At 50.6% G+C, this 23,132-nt stretch overlaps 1 protein-coding gene across 1 annotated transcript; it reads right to left on the bottom strand.

Moving 5' to 3' along the window:
• Positions 1-2,203: 2,203 nt before the first annotated feature.
• Positions 2,204-23,017, bottom strand: Trarg1 (trafficking regulator of GLUT4 (SLC2A4) 1). Its single transcript, XM_052756901.1, has 3 exons — positions 19,392-23,017; positions 5,658-5,790; positions 2,204-3,665 (listed from the first exon to the last, which is right to left on the bottom strand). The coding sequence occupies exons 1-3, from the start codon at positions 19,767-19,769 to the stop codon at positions 3,655-3,657; spliced, it is 522 nt and encodes a 173-aa protein (XP_052612861.1). The 5' UTR covers positions 19,770-23,017; the 3' UTR covers positions 2,204-3,654.
• Between the last annotated feature and the right edge of the window lie 115 nt (positions 23,018-23,132).

Raw genomic sequence — 23,132 nt, forward strand, 5'->3', positions numbered from 1 at the left:
CCCCTCAAACCATCCATGTCTGCCTTCCTTCCACTGGGCTTTTCCTTCCGGGCCAGCAAAGTATGTGGCAAAAGCTGAGGATGGAATCCTGTCACCAAAATGTCTTTACTGTTTTCTGTGTGTCAAACGTGGTGTGGCTTTAGATAAGACCCAGAATCTTTCTGGGCCTCAGTTTACCCATGTGAGTACAGGGATAGTGATGCTAGCTACCCCACAGGGCTGCCATGTGGATTTGCCTGGGACAAGAGCTCGTTCCCTGCCTTCTTTTCTCCAGCTCAAGATCTTGGGCCATGAGCAGAAAGGACGGAAGGGGTCTTGGGAGATGGTTCAGTTGGTAAAGTGTCTGCCCTACAAGCACAAGGGCCTGAGTTCTATTCCTAATGCTCAATGTAAAAATCCAGATGTGATGCCAGGTGGTGGTGGTACATGCCTTTAATCCCAGCACTTGGGAGGCAGAGGTAGGTGAATCTCTGAGAGTTCAAGGCCAGCCTGGTCTACAGAAGGAGTTCCAGGATAGCCAGGGCTACACAGAGAAACCCTGTCTCAAAAGAAAACAAAACAAAAAATCCAGATGTGGTGACACATGCAATCTCACCGCTGAGAGGTAGAAACAGATGGATCCCTGAGGCTGGCTGGCCAGTAGCCTAGCCTAATCAGCAAGCCCCGGTCCCAGTGGGAGACTGTCTCAAGACACAAGCTAGATGGCTCCCGAGGAACAACACTTGAGGTTGACTCTGGCCTCCACAAGCATGTACACACATCTGCATCCACACACAAGACAGGGAAGGTGGGAATAGCCATTGCCCATCTGCTTTGTAGTATGTAAACTGAGGCCTGGAAAGAATGGTGACTCGCCCATAGGAATACCATGAATCGTCTATGGAGCCCCAATGACCACAGGATCCCCTGGCCCAAATCAAATCCAGGGATTGACAGCCTGAGTGGACTGCTACTGTTTGGCTGTTTGGAAGCCCCAACCTCCAACTGCCTAGCCTGGTGACCAAGCAGTACACACACACAGGGAACACATATGTTCAGCTTTATTTCTTTCCATGCCAAGAAATACAGAGTCACTAGTGTGTGTGGTGGGGAGGGGGCAGTTCTTGCTGTTCACCAGGAGGCCCAAAGAGAGGCAAGGTCAGTTCCCCCAGCCACTGTGTTCATGCAGCTGGCCCCGAACCAAGACAATGTTAGGACAGCAGGGCCCTTGTCCCTCCCAGCTTCGTGGGGACTGGGTGCCGAGAGAACTCTTCCTCAATCTCCTCCCATCCCAATGGCTTTTTCCTCCTGCCCTGTACTCCCCTCTGCCCAAGGGATACCCCGGGAACCCCTAGGCTGTGCCTCTGGAACCATGGGAAGGCTCTCAGCTAAGTCATTCCCTGATGCAGAGATTCCAAGTTCCGGACTGAAGAGTGAATAAGTGTGAGTGTGTGTGAGGGTGTGAATGACAGACCTACCGTACACTTGTGACTAGGGATTGGGGAGGAATGGCTGGGTGTGGGCTGGACTCCAGGGATGCAGCAGCTGAAGATAAAGCCACCTCTGCCTCTTCTCCCCTCATGACAATCCCTCATAACAATTCCCTCTTCTGTAGGGTCCTGAAGCTGGACCCCCAGTGTGTGTGTGTGTGTGTGTGTGTGTGTGTGTGTGTGTGTGTGTGTGTGTGTGTGTGTGTGTGTGTTGGGGGGGGGGTGCTTTAGGAAACTGTCCACTCAAGATCAGGAGCCTGTGATAGGCTGTTTCCATAGACAGTACATCTCCTCTGACCCAACCTCTCACCTCACACACACGTTCTGGACTCACACACCTACTTCCCACAGCAAATGGGGACATCTCTAGTTTGGCTTCAAAGATCCTGTAAAGGGTGCACAGCCAGTCCCTGCTTTGGGAACATAAGCCCAAGTTTATTCCCCCAATGAGAGCCTGATTTAGGAGCATCAACACCAGAGAGACACTCCCAACCCCTCGGCCCTCCCAGCAGGTGCTCTGACCTTGTCTGGGAGCCCCAGAGCCTCTCCTAGCGGCCAGTGCTCTGTGCTATCCTGCCCTGCCCAGGGTCCCTGAGATTGTAGGGAACCAGGCAGGGATTTCTGGGGAGGAAGTATCAGGTCCTAATTTTGCTCAGAGGAGATGAACTTCCAATCCCCACCCAGTGTGGCTGTGGTTTTAGCCCCCCCCCCCCCCCCCCATTGAAGCCAGTAGCCCTAGCCGCTGGGCAAGGAAAGCCTGGATCGTTCCTCCTCTCCCAGATCTGAGCTGAAGGTGGTGGTGGGGGGGGGGTATGACATTGGGTAGTGGTAGCTCAGAGCAAGCAAGGCCAGCAGGTGAAGCCCCTGTGGGCACAGTCTGTGCCAGGCAGAAAACTGGAGAAGCAGAGGCAAAAAGCAGGTGGCTAGTCGGCAGAAGGTTCTGTTCGGCTCCTTTCCCATGTTCTGCTAGGTCCTAAGACAGAGGCTGTAGCTACTGGGCCCTTACTCCCTGCCCCAGTCCCCACTCTCTAGACTGACCTTTCAGCTGGGCCTTTCCTTCTAGACTCCGGGGGCTCCAGATTAAGAAATAACAAGCCTTCTTAAGAATTCTCTAGCCCCCTCCCTTACAAAATGCAGCAAAGACTCCTGAGAGCCTATGAATCAGAGAGTCCAGTAAGAGTTTCAAAGTTACCCCTAGGGAGAGCCTTGGTTGCTGTGGATGGCCAGGGACACGGGACCAGGCACAGAGCATCCATTAAAGCTGGGCTAACAGCCTGAAGCCAGGGTCCACCTCAGCTCTTCTCTGTAGGATCCCTGAACGCCCTATAGAGGGCCCCTGAGTCACTTGCACGGGTTACCAAGATGGGATCCCAGACCCCTAAGGAGTCAGTGGCAGGAGAGCCCAGGCTCTGCCCCTCCCCCACGGCTGACCTGGGTCAGGTCAAGTTCTAGGACTTCCAGGTTGGTGCCTCTGGCTACAGCACAGGTGGGGAGCAAGAGGCAGACCCCATGGTTCTGGAAGGTGCTCTGGAACCAGAGTCCTTGGTAGAGAAGCCTCGAGGCTGAAGTTCAGTAAGAGGGCCCGGTGTGTCATGCTATCCCTATCCAATCTTCAGTGGAAGATTTCCACATGGCTCTGGCCTCTTTGCCGGTGGGTATTCAGGGCCCATGCTGAGTGAAACCTTCACCTTTGGACTCAGGCTAGGATCACCGTGGATGCTCCACGCAAAGCATGCAAGGAGTCTGCTTGCTCCCTATCAAGAAAAGTAGAAAAGACAGCGGCCCAGACTGTGCTCATGTTCACGGACACCAGGGTGTGCGGTGCTTCTTTCTTGACCGTGGAGTTGGTTTTCTTCCCGCTCTGGCAGTTTATGCTGTGTGTAAGTCCCAGGAATCGTGGGGAAAAGAAACAAGCCTGAGAACTGAGGTCAAAAGGCAAGTGATGTGTCTATGAGATTATTCATTGGGTTCACGGCCAACTTCATTCCAGATTTTCCTTCCCGTCGCCTGCCATGGGCTGACAGTGGAGTGCTGTAGAGGTTTCCCTCCACGTTTGTGCTTTTGGAGCTTGGGAACAGGTGGGGACTTGGCAGCCACCGTCCTGTCCTCTGTAATGTGTGGGGATGTGTGGGTTCGAAGCTCTCCAGCTGGCTGGCATCTGTCTCCGCTAGAAACGGCTCTGCGGTTACTTCGGAACTGTGAAGAAAAGAAGGGTTAGAGTGAAACTGTGCAGAGGACACTGGGTCTTCAGAGCCCCGATTTAAGGAGCTGTGAGCCCGTGTTAAATTGTCTCTTGGTGGGAAATGGTGACCAGGATGAGGTACAGGGTCAGGAACATCTTTGGTTTGGGGTTCTTGATGCAGGAACTCCCACCAATGAGAAGACTGTGGCTTTGGTGATTGGTTAGAGAAAGGTCATGTGACACTAACTGAACCAACCAAAATCAATCCTGGGACCTTTAGTCTGTTGTTAGAAGCAATTTTATTTATTTATTTATTTATTTATTTATTTATTTTATTTTTTATTTTTAAGGCAGGGTCTCACTAAGTAGCCTTGGCTAGCCTAGAGCTTGCCATGTAGATCAGGCCACCTGCCTCTGCCTCCGGAGTACTGAAATGAAAAACACAAGCTACCACACCCAACCTAAAGATGATTGATTTTCTTTTAGGCAGAGTCTCATGTGACCTAGGGTTGTCCCTAAACTCACTGGCCTTAAACTTCTGATCCTCCAGCAGCCACCTCCTAAGTGCTAGGATCACAGACACAAGCCACAGTGCCCCGTTCGTCACCTTTTTAAAATTACCGCTTAATTACTGGACTGGTTTGCATGTTTGCCTCTATTAGAACACTGTTACCCTGGTGATTGTCACCTGCCATCCTAAGGAGAGACCCTGCCTAGAAATTAAGTCAACACACTGAAAGCCGGACAAGATCATGAGATACATTCCTGTCACTTCCCTCCACGAGTCTAGATACAGCTTTGCACAGGACTAGAGCCGCCCATCCGGAAATACCTTTTAGGAAAGCTACAAACTTCTTTTGCCAAACTGAGTTCCAAAGTTGTCCCAGCAACAATGACAAGCAGCAGAACAAGTAGCCTGGGACACAGTAAGTGATAGGGATCCCAATGCCTCCAGCTGCTGGTCCCTGCCACTCACATGCCTGAACGCCCATCAAACTCCACGCTGACGGAGGAAGTCGAGGCTCAGAGCTTATGAAACATGAAACTTCATTTACACAGGAAGTGGATGGAGGATCTGAAGTCTGACCGAAAACCTGTATACTTGCTTCTCCTGAGTAGACAAGACTGCCCATGACCCTACACTGGGCCCCAGGCTCTGAGCACTTCCTACTCTAGGCCAGCACCACCTGCACTGGTACCTGAATTGGAAATCTTACTAGAATGCACATTCTGGGCTGGTGGCTAGTTCTATGGGAGGTTGCTTCCTTAGCATGAGTGAGGCCCTCAGTTCCATCCTCAACACCACCAAAGAAAGGAAGAAAGAGTCTAAGATGCAGATTTCCATTCAGTGGGGTCTGAGAGTCTAAAACAGCCCCAGGTGCAGAGCACATTTTGAACAGCAAGGTCTTTATGGGAGAGGCTTATATTGATCTCTGAAATAAACAGAAATGTCCCAGAGCGTCCCACGCTTGGGACAGCTCTGAGATAAATAGCCTCCACACCCTCAAAGCTAGGGCTGACAGTGTCCTCTGAAAAAGGTTTACACCTCGGACCAGTGCCCTGGGCCACCTTCAGGTACTAACAGCGCTGCTTGCTGCCTTCTTCCGAACACGCTGCGTGTTTCCGGTCTACCCTGACTGTGCAGCAAAGAGGCTTGGTCATCAGTCTCCAAAGCCATAGCATCCGTTATCCCGAGTAAGGCTTACAAAAGCCCTCTGTGGTAGAGGCTTCCTCTCTGCACTTTATACTTGAAAATGCAAGGTTCGGCCAAATGGGACACTGGCCCGGGTCCCAGGCCATCAAAGTTGAGACTGGAATTTGTCTCTGGTTCCTAGGGCAGTGCCCCTTCTAGACGCTTTTCTATTGATCCATAAGTCCAGGCATAAGATGAGTCAGAAAACCCGTCTTCACCTAAACAGTCTTGACTGAAGTGAAAGGTATGGCTACACCCTCACCACTGCCCTGTCCCCAGGGCTCTCTCTCTGCTCCGTGCCCCTGTGACTCACCTGTGAAGTTGACAGTGACAGCCACAATGATGATAACGATGCCCAGGATGATGAAGGTGATACTGAGCAGTCGCGCCAGGCGGCCCAGCCTCCGTGCCCCGTCCATGTCCCCCTGCTGCACACTACTTCGAGACTGCAGAGAGAGGGCAGAGAAACCTCAGGAAGCTTCACCTCAACCGTGTGGCATGGAAGCCACACAGTGGTCTTGTGAACTTCCAGATACGCCTCACCCTCCCGACCACCTACAGTCCAGCAGGCTCCTCCAGGACACATGACCTGGGCTTCTTGGGCAGACCCCTCTCCCAGGGGACTGCTGGGCAAAGGAACCAAACAATATCAGGTGCTTCTTCTCAGGGTAGTGACAGGGCAGGGACAGAGTGGCAGGGGCAGGTGATATAGTGGAGATCAAGGAATTGAGAGGGGGACAGGTCTAGGACAACTTGCAGGAAGAGTCAGACTAGAAACCCTGCAGACCCCCCCCCCCCAAGTCAATTCCACAGGCACGTGGGGACGGGAAGACAGTCCTGTGGTTTTCTCTACTCACAGCATGCCTGATCTCCTTCTCCCATGACCTCCTTGCCACAAAAGCAAAGGCACTGGCCTCTCTCCTAGTTCCTTCCATGGCCATGACCTTGTTCAACACAGCCCACCTTTGTGATCCCATAAGGGAAGCCAGGGCTGGCTCCATGTCTTCAAAGTCCTTACCCTAGAGTCTCTCTGTCCCTCTTGGGCTTCATGGGTTAACTGGGGTGTGACTGCTTTGGGGGCCACAGACACACTGGAGGCTTCTTCTCAGTACTTTATACTTGAAAACACAGTGTTCAGCCAGGCAGGACACTGGCCCAGGTCCCAGGTCATCAGAGCTGAGACTGGACATGTGGCCTCTGACTCTCAGCCCCTTTGTATTTTTCTTTCTATTGATCCAGCAAGTCCGGGCATAAGATGAATTTGTTTTGGAGTTTTGTAGTGTTAAGGATAAAACCCGGGGTTTTGCCTGTGCTTGGCAAGCACTTTACTACTGAGCTTTATCTTCAGCCCTTTAAAATGTGTGTGTGTGTGTGTGTGTGTGTGTGTGTGTGTGTGTGTATGTATGTATGTATGTATGTATGTATGTATGTATATATGTATGTATGTATGTACGGGTCTTGCTAAATTATCTGGTCTGATCTTAAATTCATTCTGTAGTCCAAGCAATTGTTGAACCCTCAATCCTCCTGCCTCAGCCTGCCAAGTAGTTGGAGTTCCAGGCCTGCATGACCAGGCCTACATAGATATTTATCTTCTGACTCAAAGAGACTTGGACCTGTGCAGCAGAGACATGTAGTCAAGAACCTTGACTGTGGAGTGGTGGTGGTGGTGGTGGTGGTAGTGGTGGTGGTGGTGGGGTGGTGGTGTGGTGGTGGTGGTGGTGGTGATGGTGGTGGTGGTAGTGTGGTGGTGGTGGTAGTGTGGTGGTGGTGGTAGTGGTGTGGTGGGGGTGAGGGGGTGGTGGTGGTGGTGGTGGTGTGGTGGTGGTGGTGGAGGTGGTGGTGGTGTGGTGGTAATGATGACAGTGACTAACTGAGCCCTGACTTGTACCAGGCAGCTTGCTCAGGGTGGCACCTAGAGATCTCACCCTGCCTCAGAATCATCCTATCAGGGTGGCAGGTGCTGCCCCACTTCCCTGACTTAAAAAAAACGAAAACAAAAACAAAAAACTAAGGGACAGAGACATGAGACATAACCTCTCTTCTCTCCTCACGAATGTATCCCCACCCCTGTGTCAGTGCCCTGACCTCTTTTCTCAGATTCTAACCCATCCCCTAACTGCATTCCACCCCAAGCGACTGCCAGGACATAGTGGCATCCAGCTGCCCCTTGCTCTCTGAGACGCCTCTCACTTGCCTACACCCCACTTACTGGCAACAGCTGCATCCACCACCTAAGTCACGACTGGTTTCTTGTCTCTTTGTTCATTTTGAGCACTGGGGATTGAACCTAGGGCCTGTGCATGCTAAGCAACGGCCCTCCCACTGAGCCACATTCTCAGAGCCCACCGTGATGATGTGTTTCCTCTCCCAGTCAATTCCGTTGCTATGCTGCTCTCTAACATCCTTGTACCTAGTTTTCCCCCTTTTACCCAAGCTGTGGCAATAGCGTCCTAAAGATCCTTCTGGAAGCCAGGCGGTGGTGGCCATGCCTTTAACCCCAGCACTCGGGAGGCAGAGGCAGGTGGATCTCTGTGAGTTCGAGGTCAGCCTGGTCTACAGAGCGAGATCCAGGACAGGCTCCAAAATTACACGGAGAAACCCTGTCTCGAAAACCAAACCAAACCAAACAAAACAAAAACAAAAACAAAAAAGCCGGAGAGATGATGACTCAGTTCACACAGCGCTTGCTCTGCCAGGTCCACAGCGCCCATGCACAGAATCAGGCCATGTTGGTATGCCTGAGCACAAGGTTCAGATTTTTCAATCTGTACGTGTGTATCTGTGTGAGAGCATGTCACATGTGTGAATGCCTGTGGAGGCCAGAAGAGGGCATCAGATCCCCTGTAGCTGGAGTTACAGGCAGTTGTGAGCTGCCGGGTGTGGGTGCTGAGTCCTCCCGAAGAGCAGCAAGTGCTCTTAACCACTGAACCATCTCTCCAGCCTCTGCACAAGGGGTGTGTGTGTGTGTGTGTGTGTGTGTGTGTGTGTGTGTGTGTGTACACCAAAATGTAGAAAACATGACAGTTAAAGAATAAAAAGAGTGATTCAAACTCCTAGTAAAATGTGTTCATTTAGCCAGGCAGTGGTGGCACACACCTTTAACCCCAGCACTCAGGAGGCAGAGGCAGGCGGATCTCAGGGAGTTCAGGGCCAGTCTGGTCTACAGAGTGAGTTCCAGGACAGCCAGGACTGTTACACAAAGAAACCCTGTCTTGAAAAAAAAAATGTGTTCATTCAGCTCTGTTGAGACTATGAAAGATTGGTAAAACTTAGTTTAAAATTTAAATTGCTAACTTCAAAAAAAAAAAGAATAGTAAGGTGGAGAGTAACTAAGAAAGACATCAGAAATTGACCTCTGGTCTCCACATGTACATGCACCCTGCTACATACACACACACACACACACACACACACACACACACACACACACACACACACACAGTTTAGAGGCTGAAGAGATGTCTCAGTGGGTAAGAGCACTGGTCCCTCCTCCAGAGGACCCAGGTTTGATTCCCAATGCCCACATGGCAGCTCATAACCTTCTGTAACAGTTCCAGGGGATCTGACACCTTCTTCTGGCCTCTGAGGGTGATGCATGAATGTCGTGAACAGATATACACACAGGCAAAACACTATACATGTAAAATAATAATTTTTAAAATTATTAGTTGCATGCCTGTTAGCCCAGCATTGGGAGAGGAGGTGAAGAGACAGATCCCAAGCTCACATGCCAGCCAGTGTAGATAGAACAGAGCTTCTGGTTCTGTGAGAGACTCCATCACAAGGCAAAAAGAGAGGGACAGAGGAAGACACCCCAAGTCCTCCTCTGGCTGCCACACACACATACACCACACACAACTGGCTCCCACACACACATACACCACACATGAATGCACATACACACATACACCTGTGCACAAATGCGAATGCACACATACACCACACATGAATGCACATATACACATATACCTGTGCACAAATGCGAATGCACACATACACCACACACAACTGGCTGCCACACACACATACACCGCACATGAATGCACACACACACATACACCTGTGCACAAATGCGAATGCACATGTACACATACACCTGTACACAATGGAGGCTGAGGTAGTCCTATCTACTCAGCATCTCATAGGCTGTCCATAGAAAGAGCCCCAACTCCGGTCAACTTTAAACCCTTACTGCTCTCTTCCATGAGCTCCAGGAGGCCACTCTGTGCTGCCCAAGGCATGATGAGTCCTGACCTTTGCTCCTTTCCAGTCTTCTGCTTCCCCGAATCCTATGTGACCAAATCCTCCCAACAATCAAGGGCTTACTCCAGTAACACCTCTTCTGTGAAGCATGCCAAGATTCTTCCACCTCTGGGGTGTAAAAAACAAACCCTCCTAATATTTGGGTGTTAACCTTGTGTCAAGATCTATACTGGTGGCACACATCTTTAATCCCAGCACTCGGGAGGCAGAGCCAGGCGGATCTCTGTGAGTTCGAGGCCAGCCTGGGCTACAGAGTGAGTTCCAGGAAAGACGCAAAGCTACACAGAGAAACCCTGTCTCGAAACAACAACAACAACAACAACAAAAGATTTATACTGAGGGTATTTCATTCTCTGAATACATTTATGAGGGGGGAAGGAGCCAGAGCGTAGAGCACTGTGTGTGCATAGTGGGAGATGCAGTTACCAGAGAAAGGCCACATCAGGAAGAGCCACCATATACAGTATGACTGACACCTGCCTGTGACACGTGCCTGTAATCCCATCACTCTGGGAGACTGAGTCAGGAAGACTGTGAGCTTGAGGCTAGCCTGGGTTACATAGCCAATTTGAGGGTAGCCTGGGCTAAATAGTGAGATCTTGTGGAAGAAGAGGGCAAAGAAGGGAGGAGGGGGAGGAGGAGCAGGAGGCACCTTGGCTGCTGTGTATGTAGCAGAGGCTAGATTTGATCCCGGAGGGCAATAAATGGGTTTATTTTTGTTGTTGTTTATTCGAGACAGGGTTTCTGTGTGTAGCCTTGGCTGTCCTGGACCTCAGAGATCCACCTGCCTCTGCCTCCTGAGTGTTGGGATTAAAGGTGTGCGCTACCACAGCCGGCCTTGTCCTAATGAAGGATTTTAATGGTGGACCAAACGAGACTTGCATCGGGGAATGTAAGTCTGACTACAGCGTGGCGGCTAAGCTAGACAGATGGAGGCAGATTCAAAGACATGAAATGAATAATGATCTGGACAAGAGCCCAGCCTGAAGAAGTGATGGAACTGGAGGTAATACACAGAGGGAAAAGAGACTGTCTGAGATGATGTGGAGGTCTCTGGCTGGATTGATGGAAAAGTGGAGTTGAGATGCCTGGGCACTATCAATTTGTCTAAGTTTGGGACACACTCATGAATCCATGTCACCCCCAGCCACCTGGATGGTTAGCCCAGGTCACTGAATCCATGACATCAATGATTAGGCAACATTAGAAGAAAGAGGGGCTGATGTAGATAAAGATCTTGGGGATTTCCAAGAAGTTCAAAATTAGCAATTTTAGGACTGTCGAGCACAGTGGCACACACCTGTAATCCCAGTTGCTTGGGAGTCAAAGGAAGAAGGATCAAATATTCAAGGCCAGTCTGGACAACTTAGAGAAACTAGCCCTGTCTCAAAATAAACATTTGAAAGGTTTAAGGAAATGTGTTCACTAGCCTAGCGTGCGCAGGGCGGTGGGTTCAGTCCCCAGCACTGCAAAAGAAAAGATGGGATGGAGAAACTCTGAAGTTACCTTGGGTAATTTCTGAGGGCTCTAAGAAGTAAACTTTATGTGCAGGACACAGGAGCAGGGTTTGCAATGAGTGAAGCTCCAACTTCACAGAGAAACAGCAGCACGTGCAATAAGGATTCAGGACCATGGAGAGAGACTAGTGTTGCTGCTGGAAGGAGAGAGGTGGGGAAGAGGAAAGATTTCCGCCCCCTTCTTTGTCTCTCCCTTATGCACAGAGGCACAAGTCCCCAAATCCCAGCTATGCGTGTGTCTTTGGGCCTGGGAGACACCAGCACATACCCCTGAATGGGACTAAGCACATCTGTCCTCTAAGTTGATGAATGGACAAATAAACAGACCTAAGCATGAAAAAAATGTGCTGCTCCTACAGCACACTAGTCAATTGGCTACAGAACGTGCCTAAGGAGGGCAAGAGGTGCAGGAGTGTTTACCTAGCATGTACACAGCCCTGGGCTCTGCCCCCAGCACCACATAAGACAGGCATGGTGATACATGCCTCTAATCCCAGCACTTAGGAGGAGGAAGCAGGAGATTCAAGAGTCCAAGGTCAAGCTGGGCATGTTGGTTCAAGCCTTTAAATCTAAGCACTTGGGAGTCAAGGAGGTGGATGTCTGTGAGTCCAAAGGCAGTTTGGTCTAGTAGCAAGTTCTAGGCCATCCAAGACTACATAGCAAGCTCCTGTCCCACAAGACAAAACAAAATCACACACACACACACACACACACACACACACACACACACACACACACACACACACCTTCAAGGTCATCCTTGGGCTACATCAAGTATACAAAGCCAGGCTAGGATACTTGAGATCCTGTCTGGGAGCAGGGGAAGCCTGAGGAAGCTGTCCTTGTGGATCTATGAGGCACTGTCCTGTGTTATAGGAATAACCCACAAAGAAGTGACGGTCCTGTAGTCACCACTGCAGATGGAGATACCTCCCGGGAGCCAGTAATGCCTTGTGGGACCTGATAATTTTCAAAGTGGTGAAAGCCAGACTTTCCCATTCACAGGAGTTTTGTCCTTTCCTCTGGCCTTGCAAAGTTTCATTTATTGTCAGTAAAAACAGGGACCAGCCCCATGTATTAAGCATCTACTATGTGCAGGTTTTGTGCAGGTGCTGGAGGTACACATTAGCTCACTCAATCCTCCCAACAGCTCTGCGAGGTGGGTATTTCTATTATGATGACTTTAAAAATGATATTTGTTGATTCTCTGAGACAAGGTCTCCTGTAGCCCAGACTGGCCAATACCTTGCTACATAACTGGTGTTAACCTTGAACTCCTATCCTCCTGTCTCTACTTCCCGAATGCTGGGATTAGCCAGCGTGTGCCACATGCCCAGCTATTGGCCTGTTTTATCACTGTTACTCACAGAGGGCCCATTGCCCGGGGTCTTACTCTGCTGACAGGAAACCTTGCTACGAGAACACTGCCATTTCTCAGTCTGTCCTGTGTGCCAATCTGCCCCTCCCCCAGGGGATGACGAAGATTCCAGTGCATACTTGAGCTGGACATCTGTAACCACTGCTCTTCAGACAGAGCCACTGACCCCACCTCCCTGGCCACCGTAGGCCCTGTCAGAACCTTTCGTCTTCCTCTGATGGGCTTAATGGGGAGGACAGATGAGTGGGGGGAGGAAGACGGGCGAGGGCATGGTGCGTCCCTACACACACACACACACACACACACACACACACACACACACACACACACACAGAGGGGTTGACTTTCCTGGAAGTGTCCTCAGATCCAGATACGGGGTGGGACCATGAGAGAATGATGGATTCAGCATCCAGCTGATGGACCTCCTACCAGTCATGTGGCCATGGCCCATCCTGCATAGGATGTGTGTCTGCGGACAGCAGCATTCTCTGAGGTCAAGAGCTTGAACCTGCGTCTGCAGGGACTTCTAGTATCTTCAAGACTGGGAGCCCCAGTGTAGGAAACTGACCACCCCCTCCGGGGACTGTTACCCTGCTGCCTTCAGGAAGGACATAGTGTGGAACCCTGGATGGATAGTTGACCCTTTCATCCCTGAGGCATGGAAATGGCCTAGAAGATAGACTGGCTTTGAAGACAAGTAGCTGCAGGAATACCCAAGAAGGCAAGAGGTATGGTTGATAGGAACATGCGCTGTGATCAAGGCAGCCAGGCTGGGTTCCAACCCTAGGCTTCCCACTTATTACCTTCTTGTCTCTGCACTTCAGGTTTTCTTTTCTCCTTCTTTCTTTTTTTCTTTCTTTTCTTTTCTTTCTTTCTCTCTCTCCCCCTTCCTTCCTTCCTTCCTTCCTTCTTTCCTTCCTTCCTTCCTTCCTTCCTTCCTTCCTTCCTTTTCTCTCTCTCTCTCTCTCTCTCTCTCTCTCTCTCTCTCTCTCTTTCTCTTTCTTTCTTTCTTTCTTTCTTTCTTTCTTTCTTTCTTTCTTTCTTTCTTTCTTTCCTTCTTTCTGTCTGTACCATGAGAATAATAATAGCACCCAGACCTCGCAGGGCTGCAGTCAGAGCTAAATGAGAGAATACATCTAAACCATTTGGAGCTGTGCCTAACCCTTAGTAAGCATCCGTGAATTTGAGTAACATCATCCTTCGATTTCCTCATCCCTGGTCCTGATGCTTCCCTTGGACATTCATTCTCATAACTACATTCCACCCTTTGCCATCGCCCCTCTGAGATCTGAACCCCCAACATTTCCTTCAGCCTGTTATACTGGTGGGACCTGCCCTTCTCTGAGTCCCCGCCTGTGATCTCTGTTCACATCCAAGGCCATCACCTGCTCACCGACCAGCCCTACTCTTCGGCATGTCACCTCAGCCACTCTTGCCCACATCGGCTGCACCACCTGGCCCTGGTCTAATGCCATCTCTGCCACTCAGAGCCCAGGGTCTACAAATCCACACCTAATGTTGGAGCAAGTGACTCCACCCCGGAAGCTGATGGCAGTCCCCACCCGGAGTCTCCAGCCTCCGCACAGCCATTATCTCTCTGTCCCTGGTCACATCCCATCTCCTGTGCCATGAGGCCCTTTTTGCTCAGCAAATGGAGACACTGCCTTCCACTCCCTGGCAGTTCCCTTTCCTCTGAGTATTTCTGCTTCAAGGCCTCTCCTCTCCAGGGACCCCGCACGTCCCTCCTTCTGTCTCTACCTCCTTGAACCTAACCTCTCCAGGGCCTTGGGCCACTCCTGGCCTCTGCAGACTGCGCTTCATTCCCTCCCTCCTTTCCAGCTTTGCTTGCACCTTCTAGAAGCTTCTCTCAGTACATGCTTTTTGTTGTTCTTTGGTTGGTTGATTTGGGTTGGGTTTGGTTTTTGAGACAGGATCTTGTTTTGTAGCCCAGGCTAGTTAATAGGACTCACTCGGTAGCCAAGACTGACCTTGACCTCATGGCAATCCTCTGACCTTGAGCTCACAGCAATCCTCTGGCCTTTACATCCCATGTGCTAGGATGACAGGCCTGTGGGCCACATGCAGCTCCACTCTATAAATGTGGACAGTCCCAGAGCTAGCTTTGAGAACAGGCTCCAATATCCCTGAGGTGGGGCCTGACCACATGCTACACACACACACACACACACACACACACACACACACACACACACACACACACACACACAGAGGCCTTCGTGTTCTTCCTTCCCAGTCCATCTAGAGCTCAGACATCCCCATCCCTTCCTATACATGGGATCTCCTTCCAGTAACCCATTTCCCACCATGCAACTGAAGGTTGGTTTTGCAATATGAACTGACCACATTGTGCCTCAGCCTAAAATTCCCCAGGGGCTCTTCAGAGGCTTGAATTCCAAGAGCGAGTCCCTGCCTTTCAACAGCCCCCAGCACACTCTAGTCCCCTCCTGCAATGCCAAACAGCAGCCACTTATCTTAGCCATCTACCTCTTCGTCTAGCACCTGCTTGTTTCCTAAGACAGGCTCGCTCACCCATGTGAAGGCGGTATCCCGTACTACTCTGTTCCCTCCAAACAAGCAACTGGCCGTTCAAGATGAATGAGTAAGTCAGTAAAGAACCAAATGAGTGGAAGGTGGGTGGATCCACATCTTAGGGGGTTCCCAGAAGCCACCCCTTCCCGCTGCCAGTAAGCCTGGTCCAGGTCTCAAACCTCTACCACTCTTGTTGGTGTTGCTGTGGTTGTGGTTGTTGTTGTTGCTGTTATTACTGGGGACGAGACCCAGCACCTGGCACATGCCGGGCAAGTGCTCTATCACCGACCTGTAACCCAGCCCTTTAAAAAAAATGAAAATTTTGAGGTAGGGTATTCCTAAATCATTCAAGCTAGCCTTGAGCTTACTCTGTGACCCAAGCAGACCTTGAACTTACAATCCTCCTGCCTCAGCCTTCTCAGTAGTTTAATTATAGACCTGTACCACCAGGTGCATTGAATGCCATGCTCAGCCAGACCCTTCAGTCTCTCTTATCCCCTCCCCCAGACCTTGATGGAAATTTAACCGCAGGTGACATATGAAGGCTGTGTATGTGAAAGCAGTCAGTCACAAAAGACCAAAGACGGGGTCTCTCTGTGCAGCCCTGGCTGTCCTGGAACTTGCTCTGTAGACCAGGCTGGCCTCGAACTCAGAATCTGGCTATCTCTGCCTCCTGAGTGCTGGGATTAAAGGCCTGGGCTGCTACCACCCAGCTATACATAATTCCATTTCTAAAGTGCCTGGAATAGGCAACTCTGAAGACAGGAAAATTGGTGCCACCCTGGGCTGGGAGGAATCCAGGACACAAGAAATATCTATCACATACACACACACACACACACACACACACACACACACAGGGTTTCTTTTGAAGACAAGGAAAGTATTCTACAATCAGCTGGGGTTAAGATGTAACTTGTTGAGTGCACCGAAAACCATGCAATGACCATTCAGCCATAAAGAGGATAAAGGAGGAGGGGTGCTATCATTTGCAACAGCTTGGGTGGAACCACAAGCCAGGCACAGGACTAGGGAGGCTGAGGCAGGAGGATGTCCACACCCTCAAGACCTAAGCCACAGTGTCTCAAGACAAATAGGGGCAGGGATGTGTGCATATAGCCCCAACTAGGGCAACCATGATGGGTAGTGCATGTGTGTGTGTGTGTGTGTGTGTGTGTGTGTGTGTGTGTGTGTGTGTGAGTGTGTGTGTGTGTGTGTGTGTGTGTGTGTGTGTGTGTGTGTGTGTGTGTGTGCTGGGAATTGAACACAAGGCCTTGGGCAAATTAAGCAAGTGCTCTACCACTGAGCTACATCCCCAGCCATCTGCTCGGAGTACAGCAAGTTGCCTAAGCTGGCTGCAAGTCCCAGGGATCTGCCTATTCCCACTTCCCCAGCACCAGGATTACAGATGTGTAGTGCCCAGCTTTTTTATGTGAATTGTGGGTTTGAAATCAGGCCCTCATCTTGCAAGAAAAGCACTTTACGAATTGAGCTTTCTCCCCAACCCAATGCACTATCCATTTTTTGTTTGTTTGTTTGGTTTTTTTTTTTTTTTTTCAAGACAGGGTTTCTCGGTGTAGCTCTGGCTGATCTGGAACTCTCTCTGTAGACTGGGCTGGCCTCAAACTCAAAGACCTGCCTGCCTTTGCCTTCAGAGTGCTGGGATTAAAGGTGTGCACCGCCACCGTCCAGCTTATACATTTTTAAAACTATAAGAAAGTGTTCTGAAAGTTTCTACAATAAGGAAATGGTGAGGAGATATCAATGTTTAACCTAATTTGAATATGACACCGTGTATACTATATGAAACAGTACATGGCATTCCATTGTCGTATGTAATCTTTAGGTGTTGTTTTGCTTTATTTTGTTTGTTTGTTGAGATGGGGTTTCACTATGTAATTCTGGCTGTGCTAGAACTCACTGTATAGACAAGGCTGGCCTTGAACTCACAGAGACTCTCCTGCCTCTGCTTCCTGAGTGCTGGTTTTAGAAGTGTGCACCACCACACCTGGCTAGTTTTTTTTTTATTTTTAGTTGGGAGGCAGAGTCAGGCATATCTCTGAGTTCAAGGCCAACCTGGTCCATCCAGCAAGTTCTAGGCTATCCAGGGCTACATATGAGATAGAGGAGGGGGGCAAGGAGAGGGAATCCATTAAACCATGCACTTTAGGTGGGTGAGTTATATATGAATTGCACTAATAAAGCATTACATTATGAATTACATTAATAAACCACTACATTAATAAAGCTATTTTTAAACCCCGTTAGAAAATGAAGGGTGTAGTGGCCTGCTCTTGTCACCTTAGCATTGGGAGGCTGAAGCAGGAGAACTGACATGGGTTTGAGGCCAGCCTGGGCTATATTGCAAGACCATGTTTCAAAAATCCAAAAAACAAATAAATAAGGCCCACAGTGACTTCTCATCCCCCAGAAGGGAGACTCCCTACAACACTTAGTCGCTGTGACCACAGAACACACTTACATTGGGCTGGGCTCTGTTCTTAAGCACTTTGTGGGGATTCATCTCAGCCTCTCTCAGCTCTTTAATGCAAACATTAGGCTTTCTGCCCACTTTGCAGATGGGTAAACTGATGGCAGGTTGAGTACCTTGCCCAAGATGACTTAATTCCCTTGTGTTTGTGTCTGGCCTGGGCACTTCTTGCAGTATGTCCTAAGGACCTGTTTAGAAGCTTCTCTGCCTGGAGAGCAGCCCCAGGGACTCTGTCCCAGTGTCTGGTTTAGAGCCCTGTCCCTTCCTCCTAGCCCATCAGACCCGATTCAAATACAGAAAAAGAGAAAGAAGTGACAGAGATAGGTCCAGTGGTCTCACGGTCTTCAACCCAGCTTCTTTCGGGCAAGGACAACGCACCCTGCCCCCAGTTCCCAGAAGATAATTCTAGAATCTGTTTTCTCCTGAGTTCTTGTGTGGTTTCCCTCCTGTCCCCCTTCCTGGGATCTTTCTCTGTAACCAAGAAGTTGGCTCTGCCCAGAGCCATTAGCTACACCCTGGAGCCTGGCGTGGTCCCCAAGTGCAGCAGGCAGCCCGGGAGGTTTAGATGGGCCCTGCCCGGGACCCTGCCTCGCCCTGTCTCCTGAATTAAGCCTCTATACTCGAGATGCCGCCACTGTCCCCATGGCCTGTCAGGTGGCTCTGGATCATATGGGAACCTAATGGAGTGGACAGAGATGTCTGAAGAAGTACGGAAGGAGTGACCACAGTTCCTGGTGGCTTGATAATCAATGACTCAGCAGTACTGTCACTCCAAAGGAGACGGTGTCACCCACCCAGCTCTCTGGCTCTAACTAGCCTGTTTTCTCCCGCTGTCCCCAACCTCAAAGTACAAAGTCTCTGTACTTTCTAGCCCTGTCTGTCGGCACACATTCTCTGTGAGATCTTCTGGAAGTAGCTGCCCTACCCAGTGACTTCGCTTGAGGACAACCCAAGACAGAATTCAGAGTCCTGCAGAAGCCAAGACTAGCTCACATGCCCCCTCCTTGGCAAGGCTGGCCATGCCCTCTGACTTGTGCCCAGACCTCCAGCAAAAGCCAGCTGGGCTGGGTAGTGGTGGTACACGCCTTTAACCCCAGCACTTGGGAGGCAGAAGCAGGCGGATCTCCGTGAGTTCGAGGTCAGCCTGGTCTACAGAGCAACTTCCAGGACTGGCTCCACAGCTACATAGAGGAACCTTGTCTTGAAAAACAAAACAAAACAAAAAAACCAGCTGGTGGAATCTGGAAAATCAGGAGACTCAGAGCCTCGAGATCTCCATTGTGCCCCAACCCCCAGCACCCTGACAACTCCCTCCCTCCCCATGGGCCCCAAGGGAAGTCAGGCCCCAGGATCCCAGTGCAGCAAGGCCACTGTGGCTCTTGGAAACAGAGGCAGCTGGTATAATGCCCTGGTGGCCCAAGAGGCTTGCCTCTCCTTGGGGCATTCAGAACCCCTTAGCCCTCTTCTGGCTACACTCTCTGCTGATACAGAACTCCACTCAGACAGCCCCCCTACACCTCAAAAAGCAATCAAGACCCCCCCCACCCCATCGGCTGTCACTCTCTACTGCAGAATTTCACTCCAGATGTACCCCTGAATGCTTCTGCCAGAAGGGTCAGGAAGAACTTTCCCAGGGATACCCGGGGGGCAGGCATGAAGAAAGAAGAAACAGAACGGAGCCTTCGGTCCCTCTAGAAGGGAAGTCAGGAGATAAGAAACTGTTTCTCACCAAGGCTCCACCACCCCATCGTTCTCTGCACTTAAGTCCCTTCCCAGAGGACATGCCTGCCATCCTGGGGTTCCCAAACCTGTTCCCTCTACCCCCGCACAAAGCACGGGACTTACCATGATAGAAAAGATGAGGGGGATGAGGTTGAGGGGCCAGACGGGGCAGAAGCAAGAGGCGATGGCAAGGATCAGGTAATCTTTGGGAGCTTCTTGGTCCTGGGCATAGGAGGTGGTGACAACAGAGGATGCTCGCCGAGAGCTGGCCCGGGAAGGGGAGCCAGGGAGGGAGGGCTGGCGGTGCACCTCGGAGATGACCTTGAAGGGCAGGCTGTGGCCATTCTGCTCCAGGTCCAGAGCCCCCGACAGAGACTTGGACAGACCCAGAGCCTTGTCATCCTTGTTTTCCACTTTGGTGAGAAGCTTCTCCATCTCAGGCAGCTCCAGGGGTGAGATGGAGCCTGGGTCTTGAAACTGAGGCTGCCCTGGGTTGGCCATGTTGGTGTGGGCCTTGGGTTTCTTCAGGTCCAGGTAGGCAGAGTGTGCTCCAGAGGGTCCTCAGCACACCATTCCCCAGCTCAGATTTCAAACCTCCGGGATAAGGGTGGATGTGTTTTTGCAGGGGCCTGGGGGCCAGCTGGCTGCTGGAAGACTCAGAAGAGCTTCTCAAGGCTAGCAGAGTTCACAGCTGGAGGCTGCTGCTGCTGCTGCTGCTGCTGCTGCTGCTGCTGCTGCTGCTGCTGTGAGAAGCTCCCAGGAAGCTGGAGGCTTCAGCTCCGTTCAAGTTTGAGGGCAACTTTGCTGGAGCTGCTGTCTGCACAGATGGGCGGGGAAGCGAGAGCAAGTGGCGAGAGCAGAGGAAGAGGGTTCTTCTCCTCGCCTCTCTAGTGAGTGAGGCTGAGGCTGAGGCAGGGAAGCTGTGTGTGTGTGTGTGTGTGTGTGTGTGTGTGTGTGTGTGTGTGTGTGTGTGTGTGACACAGCCTCCCTCGCTCTCCACCCTCCTTGGAGATGTCTCTCTTTTTCAATTCCCTTCTCCCCAGAGAATCATCCCAGCAGCATCTTGCCCCTGGCCCGGCCCAGCCCAGCAGAGTCCACAGGGACTTGGGCCAGCCCCTGGTTTCCTCTGCAGTCCCAGACCTGCTCCTCTGGGCCATGGCTTAGATAGGGGGAAAGACAGTGATCACCAAAGCAAGTGCCTCCTGCTCCTCTACTAAGCAGCCTGGCGCTTCCTATTGTCTGTTGGGAAATTCTGGGCTCTGGGCCCATCGTCTCCCACCTAGACCTTCACCCTCAACACTTACCTGGGGAAAGAGATGTGAGGGCCATGTGGTCCCTGAAGGACCCAGTGGGGCCCAAGCCTAAGTTTCTAAACAGCTCACCAAGAGCTGACGAAGGGGCCTGTGGGGTAAATGCCTCTCTGTCTCATGCCTTCCATGGCTTACGGTGCTGAGCTGTAGACAGAGACCCTCTTGGGATTTCTCTGACAGATGCCAGCTCTGAAAGGGCCAGAGGCTCCGCCTGTCTTTCCTCAGACTCTCTTTCCTCCTCTGTTTCTGCCTCCTCCGTTCTCTTCATCTCATTCTCCTTCCCTTCCCTGTCTCCGCCCTTGGTTTCACCAGACCCCAAAGCCACCAAGGTGTATAGAGGAGCATAGCTTGGAGGGGGCATATGTAATCATTTGAAGTTCCAGAGTCATGCCTGATGTGTGAAACCAGAGCTGGGAGGGCCGCTGAGACCATGGAGTTCAAACCTATTGCTTTTATAATTTAGAAATAGAGGCCCAGATGGGAAGGAACAGTCATCTCAGTCAGCTAGCAATCCCTGGCCTATGTCCTGGGGCTGGCAAGGAGCAAAACCAGCCATGTTAGTCGGGGGAGATGGCTCTGGTTGGTTTCAAGTTTATTTCAGAAATACTGCTTCTAGCAGAGGTAGAAGGGGAGCCACAGAGAGCTGGCTGGAGGGAAGATTGGAAGGGACGCCAGTCCTGAGGAGGAGTCACGTGTGGGACCTGCCCGAAGTGGGACCTGGGTGCTGAAGACACACCCGGGAACTAGTAAGCTTAGAAAATGTTTGAGAATTTTTTTTTTTTTTTTTTGGTTTTTCGAGACAGGGTTTCTCTGTGTGGCTTTGCGCCTTTCCTGGAACTCACTCTGTAGACCAGGCTGGCCTCAAACTCACAGAGATCCGCCTGGCTCTGCCTCCCGAGTGCTGGGATTAAAGGCGTGCGCCACCACCGCCCGGCAATGTTTGAGAATTTAAGGTGAATTTTTATGTTTGATAAATTAAGCTATATTAGATAATTTTTTATTCAAGGGCTAGGAAGATGGCTTAGTGGGCAGGAATGACTGCCTTTCTGCACTGCCAGCCCTCAGGAGGCAGAAACAGGGATCCCCAGCCTGTGAACTAGTGAGCTGCTGGTCCAGAAATTAGTGAGCTGCTGACTTAATGTCGAAGAAGATAGCCACTGTCAACCACTGGCCTCCACAACATGAGCACAAACTTGCATGTGTACCAGCACATATGACCACCTCCTACACATACTATTCTACCCCATAAAAAAAGGAACTTTTAAAAGTAAGGGAAAACCATTGTTATTTGTAAAAGGCAGCCCTCTAGGGAGACACTTTCTCCATCTCAGACCTCAGGGGGGCTCTTTATATCTCAAGCCAGGAGAATGGCAGGGAAATGTACTGCGTGGGTGGCCCAGCCTGCGAGGTTCAGAAAATAAGCTACTGCCTTTCAGAGAGAAAAAGCTTTCCAAGGTGCACAGGTGTCAGGTTACAATGTGGGAGCTGTCCCTTGGACGAAGGAACCCAGGCCCAGCCCAATCTGAGCAGAGCTTCCGGCCAACTGTGGCTCCAAGCGCTTGAAATGTGACTAGTCCAAATAAACATGTGCTAGTAAAAAATATTTCCAGTAAATACATACTGGAGGGAAGCAGACATAAAGAGATCTTTTTTGGCTTAGCAAGAGATGCAAGGAAAAAAAGTCAAGATGCCCCCAGAGTGGTGTTGGGCAGTAGCAGGAAAGGGGCCTGGATAGACTGGTATTGGGGGGCCACCAAATCAGGTTGACCAGTGTAAAATACTGGGTCTGCAGTGCCACCTAGTGGGTGACAGTGATAGGGAAGGACCAGAGTTGGGGGTGGGGACCTCAGAGGGTGGGAGTGAGCAGGGGTAGTAGATGTTTTCATGTTTCTAGATGAATCCAACCCGGCCAGTGACACAAGTGTGCTGGTCCATTATGCGGTAGTCCCAGATAGGGTCCCATCCAGGACCCAGGGAGGCTCATGGATTCTATCCATTCTAGGGTGGACTTGGCCTACACAGTACTGTTTGTGTGTGTGTGTGTGTGTGTGTGTGTGTGTGTGTGTGTGTGTGTGTGTACTTATATGCATATATATATACTTATATGCATAAATATACATACACATATATGGATATGTGTGTGTAGAGGCCAGACACTGGTATCAAGTGTCCTCTCAACCTCAATCACTCTCAACCTTAGCTTTTGAGACAGAGTCATTCACTGAACCTGGAGATTGCTGATTAGCTAGCCTGGCCGGACAGCAAGCAAGCCCCGGGATTTTCCTCTTTCTGCCTCCCCAGTGCCGGGATGACAGGGATGTGCACACCTGGTTGACATGGATGCTAGGTGCTGAGCTCAGATCCCCCAGTAGTCACTAACTAAGGCATCTCCTGGGTTCTAACACATGGTAGTTTTTTTTCCCCTATCCCTCCATTGCCCTCTCTTCTTCTTTTTTTTTTTTTTTTTTTTTTTTTTGGTTTTTCGAGACAGGGTTTCTCTGTGTAGCTTTGCGCCTTTCCTGGAACTCACTTGGTAGTCCAGGCTGGCCTCAAA

The sequence above is a fragment of the Peromyscus californicus genome, unplaced genomic scaffold, assembly GCF_007827085.1.
Source record: "Peromyscus californicus insignis strain IS unplaced genomic scaffold, ASM782708v3 Scaffold_3__1_contigs__length_106647218, whole genome shotgun sequence".
Classification (NCBI taxonomy): domain Eukaryota; kingdom Metazoa; phylum Chordata; class Mammalia; order Rodentia; family Cricetidae; genus Peromyscus; species Peromyscus californicus.